Below are 14051 nucleotides of genomic sequence, written 5' to 3'. Positions count from 1 at the left end.
AAGCCCAGAGTTGACATTTGGGTTCACTCTTGATGAGTGATGTAAGGTGATACGAATACAAAGGTAGAAAGATAACTAAGACATAATTCCCTCCTTCAAGAAGCTCCTAGTTTGATGTAGAAACAGATGCAACAAATACAATATGTACCTATCATTATAGTACCATGTGGAGTTATTTTGCTGACCTAAAACCCTTTGTTTTCTGCCTGTTTATCCCTCTTCCCTTTAATCCCTGGCAATTAATGATCTTTTCACTCTCTCCATAGTTTTCTAGAATGTCATATAGTTGGACTTATACAGTAAGTAGCCTTTTCGATCAGTTTCTTTCACTTTGTACTATGCATTGGAGCAATGGCTGGATAGCTCTGTTTTTTGTTTTTTGTTTTCTTTTAAGTGCTGAAAACTATTCCATTGTAGTATCTGTTTAATTTTTGTGAGAAACTGTCACTGTCTTCCAAATGGGTTGTACCATTTTGCATTCCTAATAGCAAGTAATGAGAGCTCCTATTGCTGCACATCCTCACTGGCACCAGATGTTGGGAGTATTCTAGATTACAATGTTCCAGTAGGTGTGTGAGTGGTATCTCCTTACTGTTTTAATTTGCACTTTGCAATGATATGTGATGTGGAGCATCTTTTTGAGTGCTGTATCTACCTCTCAAATAAACAAGCAAATGTTAAGATATATATAATGCATACTTAGTATAGTTACCCACCACTCATTTCATCCTGCCAAAGAAGCCCCAAAGATATATGACAGTTTGAATAGGTCTTTGAAGCTGTGTTTCAAAGGTATGTGCTAGTAGGTCACTTGGACAATGAATGTCCTTGGTTTATATCAAACCTGGTATTTATTTTTAATTCTTTGATATCAACTCATATTTAATTTTTAAAAAGATTTTTTTAAAAGATTTATTTTATTTATCTGAAAGACAGAGTTACAGAAAAAGATAGAGCCGGAGAGAGAGAGAGGTTTTCCATCCACTGGTTCACTCCCCAAATGACTGCAACAGCCAGAGCTGAGCTGATCCGAAGCCAGGAGCCAGGAACTTCTTCCAGGTCTCCCACACAGGTACAGGGGCCTAAGGACTTGGGCCATCTTCTACTGCTTTCCCAGGTCATAGTAAAAAGCTGGATCAGAAGTGAAGCAGCCAGGACTTGAATTGGTGCCCATATGGGATCTGGCGCTGCAGGTCAGGGCCTTAACCCACCATGCCACAGCGCTGGCCCCTATTCCTAATTCTTAACATGCACCTAGGGTGTATCAGGGACTAATCTAAGAGTCTTATATAAATTTATAACTTAGAACAATTTTCTTAGGTAGATATTGTGGTCACTTCATTTTACAGATGAAAAAACAAAGAGAGAGAGTCAGATTAACTTGATACGATCATACCAGTAAATGGTATAGTCAGTCAGGTTTTGAACCCAAGCTACCTGCCTCTAGAGGATGTAACCTTAACCACTACACAGTAACACAGTTTTATTGTCCTTTGTGCGTCACTGCCAACAAAACCTCACACTGACTCTTTAGGAAAGTGAAGCCAAGTACTAGTGCTGATTATATATAAGAAAACTCTGGTTCTTGGTTAGAAAATAATTATTTTTGATCATTTAAATAAAAAATGTTCAATTTAGTGATGCCTCAGATATCTGATACATATTAGACTACCTCATGCTCTAAATGGGAAAAAATAGCAGATCTTGAAATACAGAAACGACTTTTATTCCATATTAAATTTAGTGCCTGGAAGAGTCAATTTCTCTTACATCACTAAATTTTTCAATCAGAATTAAAATGGAATTCTATAATCAAACAAACTAGAAAAACAAGTTAAACACATTTAAATAGATTTTCAGTAAGGATGTTTCAGTCTTTGGGATATAAATATGTTGCATGATGAATTTTTTAGAATAAATAAAATGTTTATTATTTAAAGAGCAGAGAGACAAACTGAGATCTCTGCTGTCAGGTCATTCCCCAGATGCCTGCAAGAGCCAGGATGAAGCCAAGGGTTAAGAACATAATCTGGGTCTACTAATTTTAAGAGATGGGAAGATCATACTGTGATTCCTAAGCTATATGGTCATGGAAGACTTTTTCCATAGAGTATCTGACAGAACTAGTGTTTCAAAGAATGCAATTTGGGGGGCTGACGCCGTGGCTCACTTGGTTAATCCTCCACCTGCGGTGCCAGCATCCCATTTGGACACCAGGTTCTAGTCCTGGTTGCTCTTCTTCCAGTCCAGCTCTCTGCTGTGGCCTGGGAGGCAGTGATGCCCCAAGTGCTTGGGCCCTGCACCCACATGGGAGACCAGGAGGAAGCACCTGGCTCCTGGCTTCAGATCAGTGCAGCACCAGCCGTAGCGGCCATTGGGGAGTAAACCAATGGGAGGAAGACCTTTCTCTCTGTCTCTTTCTCTCACTGAATATAACTACCTGTCAAATAAATTTTAGAAAGTAAAAAATGCATTTTGAAAAATACCATCTTCTGTGTGTATATTATATTAAAGAAACCAGGAATAAATTAAGGTCTTTGAAAATATCATTCCATAATGAAAACAAGGCCCCAACCATCTCTCATACTTTAACCTATACTTTTAGAAATCATTCCGAAATCCTCAAGCAAGAGGCCACTAGAATATAAGGCCATTTTATTTCATTTTGTTTGAGGAAGCAGTTACTTCTCTGCAAAGCATACTGCCCTTATATCTCACTCAGTCTTTCAAAAATATCTATTGAGAATCTGTTGTTTTCCAACAATTAAAAAAAGAGTTAGCCTGGCAGTTAAAATGATGATTAAGACACTCATGTTCCACATCAAAGTACCTGGATTTGATACCTGGCTCTGGCTCCTGATTCCCACTTCCTGCTAATGTCAACCCTCCGAGGCAGTGATGACAGCCAAAGTACTTGGGTCTCAGTCACCCACATGGGAGACCTGGAGTGAGTTCCTGGCTCCTGGCGTTGGCCTGGCCTAGCCCTAGCTGTTGCAGGCACTTAGGGAGTGAACCAGCAGACAGAAGTTCTTCCGCCTATTTGTCTGTCTTTCTGATTCTCAAATTTAGAAAAAGAGAGAGTTCTTGTTCTTAAAAAGTCTAGCATCTATCAGGAAAAAAAGGCAAATAAATAGGCTATTACAGGGGCCAGCACTGTGGCGTAGTGTGGGTAAAGCCAATGCCCGTAGTGCCAGCACCCCATATGGGAGCCGGTTCAAGTCCCTGCTGCTCCACTTCCGATCCAGCTCCCTGCTAATGTGCCTGGGAAAGCAGCGGAGAATGGCCCAAGTGCTTGGGCCCCTGCACCCAAGTGGGAGACCTAGAAAAAGCTCCTGGCTTCTGGCTTCAGATCAGCACAGCTCCAGCCATTGCAGCCATCTGGGGAGTGAACCAGCAGATGGAAGACCTCTCTCTCTCTCTGTGTGTCTCTACCTCTCTCTGTAAATCTATATTTCAAATAAATAAAATAAATCTTATTTAAAAATAAGGGATTACAAAGCAGTGTGATTAAGGGCAGCAGAATGTTACAGGAAAAACAGAGACTATCCTATCTTGGGAATCAGAACGAGTTTTCCAGCAGGGTATAAAATCTCAGCTGATATCTAAGGAAGAATTACCAGAGCAAAGGGAACGGGAGAGAATACGAAGCAGAGCAGACAGCATGTACAAAGGACCTTCTAGCCATCCACACGCAGAACATAAGCAAGATGGGGTAGAGAGAGCTTGAGTGTTAGGAGGTAAAGCTAAAGAGGTAAGGAGGATCCATAAAGATTCATTCTGAAACCAAAGAGTAATTACTGATGGCTATCAAACAAAATATTACAATGATCAGATTAACACATTATAAAGACCACTCTGGCCGCAGTGTAGCAAATGGATTAGAGGAAGGAAGTATTAAAAGTAGCAAAGAGGGCAGGAGCTGTGGCACAGCAAGTTAAGCTGTCACTTTCAAAACTGGCTTCCTTTATCAGAGCAGCAGTCTGAGACCCAGCTGCTCTGCTTCCAATCCAGCTCCCTGCTAATGCGCCTGCCAGGGCAGTGGATGATGGTCCAAATGCTTGGGCACCTGTCATTCATGTGGGAGACCAGTATGGAGGTCCTGGCTCTGGTTTCAGCCTGGCACAGCCCTGGCTGTGGTGACCATTTGGGGAGTGAATGAGTAGCTGGAAGATCTCTCTCTCTCTCTCTCTCTCTCTCTCTCTCTCTCCCCCTCCTTCCTCCCTCCCTCTTCCCCCTCCGCCCCCCGCACTCTGCCTTTAAAATAAATAGGGGCTGGTGCTGTGGCATAGTGGGCTAAGCCCCTGCTTGGGGCACCAGAAACCCATATGGGTGCTGGTTCAAGTCCTGGCTGCTCCTCTTCCAATCCAGCTCTCTGCTATGGCCTGGGAAAGCAGTAGAAGATGGCCCAAGTGCTTGGGCCCCTGCACCCCTGTGGGAGACCCGGAAGAAGCTCCTGGCTTCAGATTTGCTCAGCTCCGGCCATTGCAGCCATCTGTGGGGTGATCCAGAAGATGGAAGACCTTTCTGTCTCTCCCTCTCTGTAACACTACCTCTCTGTAACTCTACCTCTCAAGTAAATAAAATCTTTAAAATAAATATTTTTTAAGTAGCAGAAAAACTAAGAGACTTTAAGGGTGGCCCAAACCCTTTCTGTTTAGGTGGTTAACAGGCAGCTGCAGCACCTGGAAGTCGGCTGGGATGAAGAGCTCATGCTCCTGCCCAGAACTTCTGAATTAGAATCTAAATTTATGAGGTCCCCAGATGAGTCACTGGTACCATAGAGTTTGAAAAACATTACCCTAAAATGCATAGTAGATGCAAAAATAGAGAGGTGAATGGGTTTTCAAAAATATGTTTTGAGGAACCTTATTAGTATTTAGCATAGTCATTGATGGGATTAGGCTGAGGGAAAGGGAGAACTCAAGCTTTGAGCAACTAGCCTGGCAGGAAACATGCCATTGCCTAAAGTAATGGACATGGCGAGCAGGGATGCAATGAAGAGCTGCGTCCATTTTTGTATGTAGTGATTTTCAAGTTCCCTTAGACATGAGGCTTTCTAGGGCACCACTGCCACTACGACTCAGGAGTTCAGGAAAGAGATCTGGAGTCATTAAAATGTATGGGATTAGATTACTCTAAACTGCACTTCCCAGAATGGTAGCCTCTGGTTTCATGTGGTTATTGAGGACATGGAATAGAATTACTGCAACTGAGGAACTAAATTCTTTAATTTTAAGTCACCTACATTTAAAGCAATATGCAATATTTTTCCATTGTTGTCTTACTGCATTTCATTTTTTTTAAAGATTTATTTGAAAGGCAGAGTTAGAGAGAGGCAGAAGCAGAGAGAGAGAGGGCTTCCATCCATTGGTTCACTCCCCAACTGGCCACAACGGCTGGAGCTGTGCCCATCTGAAGCCAGGAGCCAGGAGGTTCTTCCTGGTCTCTCATGTGGGTGCAGGGGCCCAAGGACTTGGGCTATCTTCCACTGCTTTCTCAGGCCATAGCAGAGAGCTGGATCAGAAGTGGAGCAGCCAAGACTCCAAGCAACGCCCATATGGGATGCTGGCACTGAAGACAGAGGTTTTACCCACTACGCGACAGTAGAGTCCCCATGCATTTCATTTTAACGTTTGAAAATTTGGTATCCAAATTGAGGTGCTCTAAGTATAAGATACACACAAGGCCCAGTGTTGTCGTGCAGTGGGTTAAGCCACCACCTATAATACCAGCATCCTATATAGGTTCCAGTTTGGATCCTGGCTGCTCTACTGCTGATTCAGCTCTGCGGTAATTCGCCTGGGAAAGCAACAGAAAATGACTCAAGTGCTTGGGCCCCCGTCCCTACATGAGAGACCCAGATTAGGCTTCAGGCTCCTGGTTTCCGCCTGGCCCAGTGCAGGCTGTTGCAGCCATTTGGTAAGTGAATCAGTGGATGGAAGAGCTCTCTTGCTATCTCTTGTTTTCTCTCTGTAACTTTGCCTTTCAAATAAATAAAGCTTTTTTAAAAAAAATAAGATACACACAGATTTTCAAGACTTTGTAAAAAAATGTAGAATGTTTCATTGATTCTATTACTGATTACATGTTGCAATAATATTACCCATATGTTGGGTTAAAATGTATTAAAATTAAATTCAGCTTTTTAAAACTTTTTAAACTATGAGACAATTGTAAACTATATGCATGGCTAACATTCTACTTCTACTAAAAAACGCTGCTTTAGAAGTATACAGTGAGAAAACACAGAACTAGGATAACATTCCATGGGTTTCCATGGCATGCCATAGGTAAACTAGTCCTTGAAGAGAGACAGAGAAGTAGTATAATAGGTATTATGGCAGTCAAGAAAAGATCAATCATTTCAAGAAGTACATGACTAAATATGCAATGCTAAAAAAAGAGACTGAAGTATCCAAGGAAGCCAAGAGTTTTTTTGTGGAGTAGTTTCAATTAAGTGTGCAGAATAAAATCATATTGCACAAGATTTAAGAATCATTGAGTTGTTTATTGCTGCTCAATTCACAATAGCTAAGACATGGAATCAACCTAAATGCCCATCAATAGTAGACTGGATAAAGAAATTATGGGATATGTACTCTATAGAATACTATACAGCAGTCAAAAACAATGAAATCCGGTCATTTGCAACAAAATGGAGGAACCTGGAAAACATTATGCTGAGTGAAATAAGCTAGTTCCAAAGGGACAAATATCATATGTTCTCCCTGATCAGTGACAACTGAGTACCAAAAAGGTAACTTGTTAAAGTGAAATGGACACTGTGAGAAACGGTGACTTGATCAGCCCTTGCCCTGACTGTTGATGAACAACTTAATATGTTATCCAGCTTAGTATTTTTTTTTTGTCTGTTCTACTTAACACTATTGGTTGAATTCTGTAATTAATACACAGTTATTCTTAAGTGTTGAAACTTAACTGAAAAGTGATCCCTGTTAAATATAAGAGTGGGAATAAGAGAGGGAAGAGATGTACAATTTGGGACATGCTCAAGCTGACTTGCCCCAAACGGTAGAGTTAGAAACATACCAGGGGATTCCAATTCAATCCCATCAAGGAGGCATGAACCAATGCCATCTCACTAGTCCATTTGATCAATTTCTGTTCACAATTGATCATAATGATAGGACTAAGAATCAAAGGGATCACATAAACAAGACTAGTGTCTGAAAATACTAACCGATAAAACAAAAAAGGGAGAGAACGATCCAACATAGGAAGTGGGATACACAGCAAACTCATAGAATGGTGGATGTCCTAAACAGCACTCTGGCCTCAGAATCAGCCCTTAAGGCATTCAGATCCAGCTGAAAAGCCCATGAGAGTATTTCTGGCGTGGAAAGCCAAGACACTCTGGCAAAAATAAAACGACCTAAATGAAAGATCTCTGCGAGTGAGATCCCAGTGGAAAGAACGGGTCATCAAAGGAGGAGGTACCTTTCTCTGAAGGGAGGAGAGAACTTCCACTTTGACTATGACCTTGTCTACACAGGATAAGAGTTGGTGAACTCAGAAGGCTTCCATAGCTTTGGCAACCCATGACAAGAGCCTAGGGTGATTACTGATGCCATAAACAAGAGTGTCAATTTGTTAAGTCAATAACAGGAGTCACTTACTCCTCATGTAGGATCTCTGTCTTAATGTGCTGTACATTGTGACTTAATGCCATAACTAGTACTCAAACAGTATTTTTCACTTTGTGTTGCTATGTGGGTGCAAACTGTTGAAATCTTTACTTAATATATACTAAACTGATCTTCTGTATATAAAGAGAATTGAAAATGAATCTTGATGTGATTGGAAGGGGAGAGGGAGTGGGAAAGGGGAGGGTTGTGGGTGGGAGGGAAGTTATGGGGGTGGGGGGGAAAGCCATTGTAATCCATAAGCTGTACTTTAGAAACTTATATTAAATAAAAGTTTAAAATAAAAGTCATTGAGCTATAAGGAAATGAAGATAATAACTCCACTGAGAAATCTATGAAATGACAGTAGTCCAAGAGAAGGCAGGGATGTGTCATGGGGGGGGAGGGTATTTTGTTTAAGAGAAACTGAGCTTATTCAAATGTTGTGAGAAGGAGCCAAAGGAGTGATAAAATGTACAAAAGAAAGGAAATAGACAGAAAAAGATCTCTAAGGAGTTAATCAGAATGGGCTTTAGCGCATAGATGAACTTGAGATAGGTATAAAGGGTTTTTTAAAGAGGGCTGGTTTCCATTTAGGGATATAGAGAGTGGGACAGAGACTCTGCCAACATTCCAGTATATAGTTTTTTAAAATAGGGAAACAGGAAATTCACAACTGTCTTGAATCCATTCAAGTGCTGAGGTCACAGGGCAACCAGCAAGGAGAGATGTATCATTTGGTTACCCAGAAAAGATAATAGTTCAGCTAGGGTGCCAGCACAGAAAGGGTGAAGTTTCTGTGGCTGCAACTACAGGGGAGTCTGCACACACCAATGGAGAGTTCTGGGAATGTCTCTGACTTTGCAGAGTGGGGGAAGGGAGCAGTAGCCCTGGTTGGAGGTAGTTAATACTTTGCCAGGATTTCTCAGTCTTACCTGCCTTAAGAACAAAAGCCCTAGTCTCTGGCAGATAAAAACTATCTTAAGGCATTCACTGGGCCGGCGCTGCGGCTCTCTAGGCTAATTCTCCGCCTGTGGCACCGGCACCCTGGATTCTAGTCCCGGTTGCTCCTCTTCCAGTCCAGCTCTCTCTACTGTGGCCCGGGAGGGCAGTGGAGGATGGCCCAGGTCCTTGGGCCCTGCACCCGCATGGGAGACCAAGAGGAAGCACCTGGCTCCTGGCTTCAGATTGGCGCAGCGCGAATGCGCCGGCTGGCCAGAGCAGCCACTTGGGGGGTGAACCAATGGAAAAAGGGAGACCTTTCTAACTCTGCCTGTCCAAAAAATAAAAAAATTTTAAAAATTAAAAAATAAGGCATTCACTGGTGAAAACCCATTGGAGCCAGAGGAAGAGAAAAAAATTCCATCTCAGTCTAACCCAAATCTGTGCCTTTAGCAGATGCAGAAATAGGTGTTGGGCTCAGAACAAGATGGGGAGAGGTGAGGCCACACCTCCAAAGCCCAGGGACATGGTGACGTCCTAAAACTGAGACTTAATAAGGAGTATCCCCTAACCCCACTGCCAGCTAGCAAGGGTCTGAGTTGCAACCTGAGGGGAAATCCAAGTGAGGGTGAAGCAACCACAGAAGTTAGCAAGTCAGCCTCCACCCTAAGTGCAATGTATCACTAGGGAGACTTTAAGCCACTGATTCGGTGAAGCCGAACCTGAATCTGAAGCCCAGCCCTACTGCTGAACCCATACTCAAAGTCTAGCAGAAAGAGAGCTGTGCCTATTTCCAGGCACAAAATCTAATTATACCCAATGACACCAGTCTCTATTCCTACTGAAATAGTACCTTGACAACAGGGACTCCATTTTGGAGCATTTGAGACTCCATTCTGTGAAAGCACCCCCCTAACCCCCCACCGTGAGACTCTGGTCTGAAACTATGATCTAAAACAGTAGAACAATAGAAGTCCACTACATCACACTTGGCATAGAAACCCCCTAGCATAATTGTTCAAGCTTGAAAGTAGAAAGGTTGCACCTGGGTTAATGATAAAAATGTAATTTCTCTATGTCCTACATATAATTAAAACCAATACCTGGATTAATGTCAGGATTATAAGATTGTAACTGGTATTGTCAAGATTATAATTGATACTAGTTTCACATAGGTTTTAGGTCAGCTTGACCCCGGTAACCATGTATACCCCCTGTTCCTAGCAATCATGAATTCCCCTCCCGATTTTGTGGTTTTTGCCTTTATAAACCCTGTTGCTTTGGGCTTTCAGGGTCAAGAGTTCTTTAGGGCATGAGCCCACTCTCCACCGCCGGCAATAAAGGACCATCAAATTTTATTTTATCAATGTGTGGAGCTCCTTTGTTCATACTCGCTCAGGTACAACACTACAGATGTCTGGCTTTTGTTTACAAATTTATGTAAAATTTGAGCTAGGAAGGCTCAACTCTTGTCATTTTTCTTCTAAGTTTGATTTTTTAAAAAAATCCCTTACAATAATTTTGGGTGAACTTTTGGAAAAGCAAAATCACAAAGAGCTGTTAGAGAAGATATGAGAGTAAATCAAAACTTCCAAGAAATAATCTTGGTCAGTATCTGTATTTGGCATATTAGGAAAAATAGTCAACACCATTTACCATTTGTGCCCAATGGGTCCGCTCTTTAAAAATGCTTCTAAGTCACTTTTGGCAATTACATTCGCTATTCTGTTTTTAGTTTTATATATGCAACCAACATGGCATTGTCTTATTTATTTGAAAGGCTGAGAGAGAATCTTCCAACCCCTGGTTCACATGCCCAGTAGCCACAAAAGCCAGGGCTGAGCCAGGCTGAAGCCAGAAGCCAGGAACTCCATTTGAGTGTCACATGTGGGTGGCAGAGACCCAAGTACTTGAGCCATCATCTGCTGCTTCCCAGGATGCATTAGCAGAAGCTGAATTGAAAGTGGGTGAAATAACTGGACCCAAACCTGTATTTCCATAAGGGTTGTGGGGCTCCCAAGCTACAACACATGGTATCTTCTTAATGTAATTACTCATCAGCAGAAATGCTTGAACCTGGAACATATCCAACTTGAAAACACTAGTTCCAGATTTCAAATACATCTTTAATAGGTTCTATTCATCATTACATTCTGGCTCTTCTTGTACTTTACCATAAAAATGCAATACTTGAATTGAAAATTATTTTATCTATGACTTCATATACTGAAATATTTGAAGAACTGACAGTTTATCCTGTTGAGAGGAGGTATCCTCTTAACTCCAAAGTTGTAAAACATTTCCATCTCAGACTTAAAATCACCAGTTACATGAAACAAGGAAATTTTTCATTTCTGCACTTTGTTTTTTCATTACTTTTGTTCACACATCTGCTTTAAGCATTTGTCCACTTTATTTAAAAAACTGCAAGTCGCATACAATTCGCCCATTTGAAGTGTACAATGTTTACTCAGTATTGTGCATCATTACAATCTAATTTCAGAACATTTTCATCCTCCCCGAAAGAAGCCTTAGACCCATTAGTAGATAATCCCTACCTTCCAATCCTCACAAGCATTAAGCATCCATTAATCTAGTTTAGTCTCTGCCATTTGCCTATTTGGGATATTTATACAAATAGAATCATAAAAATGTGTGGTCTTTTGTAATTGGCTTCTATCACTTGGCATAACGTTTTCAAGATTCATCCACGTCATAGCACGAATCAGTACTTCGTCCCTTTCTATTGCCGATATTAGTATGATTACACCACTATTATCTACACATCAGTTGATGGACCTTTGGGCGGTTTCCTTTTTTTTTTTTTTTTTGGTGGTTATGAATAATGATATAAACATTCATGTACAAATTTTTGTGGTTTTGTATATGCCTTGTTTCTCTTAGGTTTTGTCTGAGTTTGAGCTACTGTAATAAAGTACCATAGTTTGCAGCACAGCAAATATTTCCAGTATTTTCTACAATACACTATACTCATCTCAACACTTAGCTTTCACCTGCCTCCAATACAATTATCCTGTGTATATAGAATAAGCTTAAAAAACGTTTTTTCAGGTATTTAAAACCCCTTTCCTTCTCAGTGTACACTTCTCTGAGAAGGATAACCAGACTTCCAAAATGAGGCAGGTATAGGCTATGCATGATACTATTCCAACAGCAAGAATACAACTAGAAAAGGTGATCCAAAACTTGACTTCCATCATCTGTTTTAGAAACCCACTAAACAGGTTTAAATTCGCTATCCCGAGTTGTCATGAACACACAGCCTTTGCTTCCCCTTAGCAAGTCAAGAGGTGCTTTACATTAACACTATTATTCCTCTACAAAAATCACTGGACAGGTAGAACAGATTCAGACTTGGCTAAAAGAAGAGGTTACCTAACTCTGTAGAATAGACCCACCTGGATTTTGGGACATGTATTTCGGGCATGGGTTTGGCAATCTGGACTCCTGGGTATAAATTTTAATACAAAAATATTTTAATTCTGGTAATTATAATACAATTGGTTGATGCTTTCTTTTTAATTTTTAAAGATTTATTTATTTGAAAGGTAGAATTACAGAGAGAGAGGAAGAGAAAAGAGAGATCTTCTATCCACTTGTTCACTTCCCCAAAGGGCTACAACACGGGGCATAGGACCAGGCAGAAGCCAGGAGCCAGGAGTTTCTTCCAGGTCTCCCATGTGTGTGCAGAGGCTTCACTGCTTTTCCAGGCACATTAGCAGGGAGCTGGATCGGAAGCAGAGGAATCAGCCAGGACAACACAAAGTGGCACCCAAAAGGGATGCCAGCATCGCAGGCAGTGGCTTAACCTGCTGTACCACAACAGCCCTGGTTGATGCTTTCTATCAAGAGTATTAGATGTTGTGTAGCCATTGTCAAGTCACATAATTCAACAACGATCATCCATTAAGAAGATCTGAAGCTAATCACTACCATTGAAAAACTGACACACAATCATAATCTAGTAAATAGCAATACAAATCTGGATTAATCACAATTCCAGAAGACAACGATCTATCCTTCCACAAGAAAAGGACTGAGAACAACCTGCAAAATGCTTAAATCTAAGCAAACTTTGACAACGCAAGAAACTACCTAAGCTCAAACTCTCAACACTAGCTCAACTAGATCCATATGTTTCGAAGCAAGACCACTGACTGACTTAACAAGCAACTCTGCACAGGCTTATGTGTTCTAAAAGCACTGCACCAGCAACCTCTAGTTTCTAAATTTTCACCAGTATCTACCCAGGCAATCTAAAACTAACTACAGGCCCCAAACTGCTATACTTGCATGTACCCTTCCCTTTGGGGATACTTCATTGTTCCTCTGGTGTACACACGCCCTTGGTTCAGCAGCAGGCTAATAAACCTAGCTTTGATTACAGGTGAAATCCTGTTGGTCTTTGGCCAATGGGCTTCACCAGTACAAATCAGTCAAAAAATTACCTTTCAAATGAGACACAAAGGTTTTATCTCCATATTCAGAAGTAATGAACCCAATATTTTATATAAAAATGCCTAGTAACATTATCAGTATTAAAATTCATCAGTTTTAACCATGGCAATTTCATTAAACAAATAGAAATGTATGAAACTGCAAATATAAAAACTGACAGCTAGCCTGTCTTGACAAAAATTGCAACCTTAAATAGTCCTGAAAAATAATTTTTCCACATCTAAAAATGTATATTTGGTGTTTTTCAAAAGTCTCCTAATTTTGAGATGATTGATTTGAAGTTAACTACTCCAGCAAACCACTGTAAAAATAAATGTATCATTACATGTGCAATGGCATTTAGCACTCTACTGGGTTGAATGGGCTTTTTTTTTTTTTAAGTAAATAATGAATGATGGCCAAAGCAAAATTTTGCCTTTGAGTAGAATTCTAAGCTTAAGGGAAAAAAAGTCATAATGATGAAGGTATTCTTATTTTTTAATGTTTTTAATTTTTTACAAAGATTTTTAATTAAGTTTCACAGTCACTAAGCAGTTTTTACACTTAGGCTTCATGATTCTCTTGTCTTCGTGCTTTCAAATGGAGTCATCTTCCAAACATGACAAATTTCAGGATCCATCATATAGCTTTTTATTCAAATTATGTTTTCCAAAAGAGAGGATTCTGTGTTAGTCGCCTTTGAAAGTTCTCATACCTAGAAAACAAAAAATGTATTTATAATTATAAGGAAACTGAAATAAGATATTTCATAATCTACAAATTTATCAAAAACAATTTTACATGTCAATTTCTGAAAAGATATTAAAGAAAGCTAAAAAGATAATCTGGAAGCTTAATTCTTATAAACAGATAGCAAGCACAGTGATTCAAGTAAGGAAGCAGCTTTGATTTTATCAGAGAGCACAAATCATAATAAATTTTAGTAATCATTTATCTTCTGCAAATGTGACAGCAAGAAAGGGTCTAAGAAAAAAATCAAACTGAACA

General features: G+C 40.3%; 1 protein-coding gene across 1 annotated transcript in view; it reads right to left on the bottom strand.

The window, feature by feature from the left end:
- Positions 1 to 10672: 10672 nt before the first annotated feature.
- HIKESHI (heat shock protein nuclear import factor hikeshi) overlaps positions 10673 to 14051 on the bottom strand; it is a 53612-nt gene continuing 50233 nt past the window's right edge. The window contains exon 5 of the mRNA XM_062196839.1: positions 10673 to 13758. Within this exon, the coding sequence (XP_062052823.1) occupies positions 13704 to 13758 (55 nt within the window). The 3' untranslated portion in view covers positions 10673 to 13703. The remainder of the gene's footprint in view (positions 13759 to 14051) is intronic.

The sequence above is a fragment of the Lepus europaeus genome, chromosome 7 (genome assembly GCF_033115175.1).
Source record: "Lepus europaeus isolate LE1 chromosome 7, mLepTim1.pri, whole genome shotgun sequence".
In the NCBI taxonomy this organism is placed as follows: domain Eukaryota; kingdom Metazoa; phylum Chordata; class Mammalia; order Lagomorpha; family Leporidae; genus Lepus; species Lepus europaeus.
The sequence above is the reverse complement of the archived record's forward strand: the minus strand, read 5'-3'. Positions and strand labels throughout refer to the sequence as shown.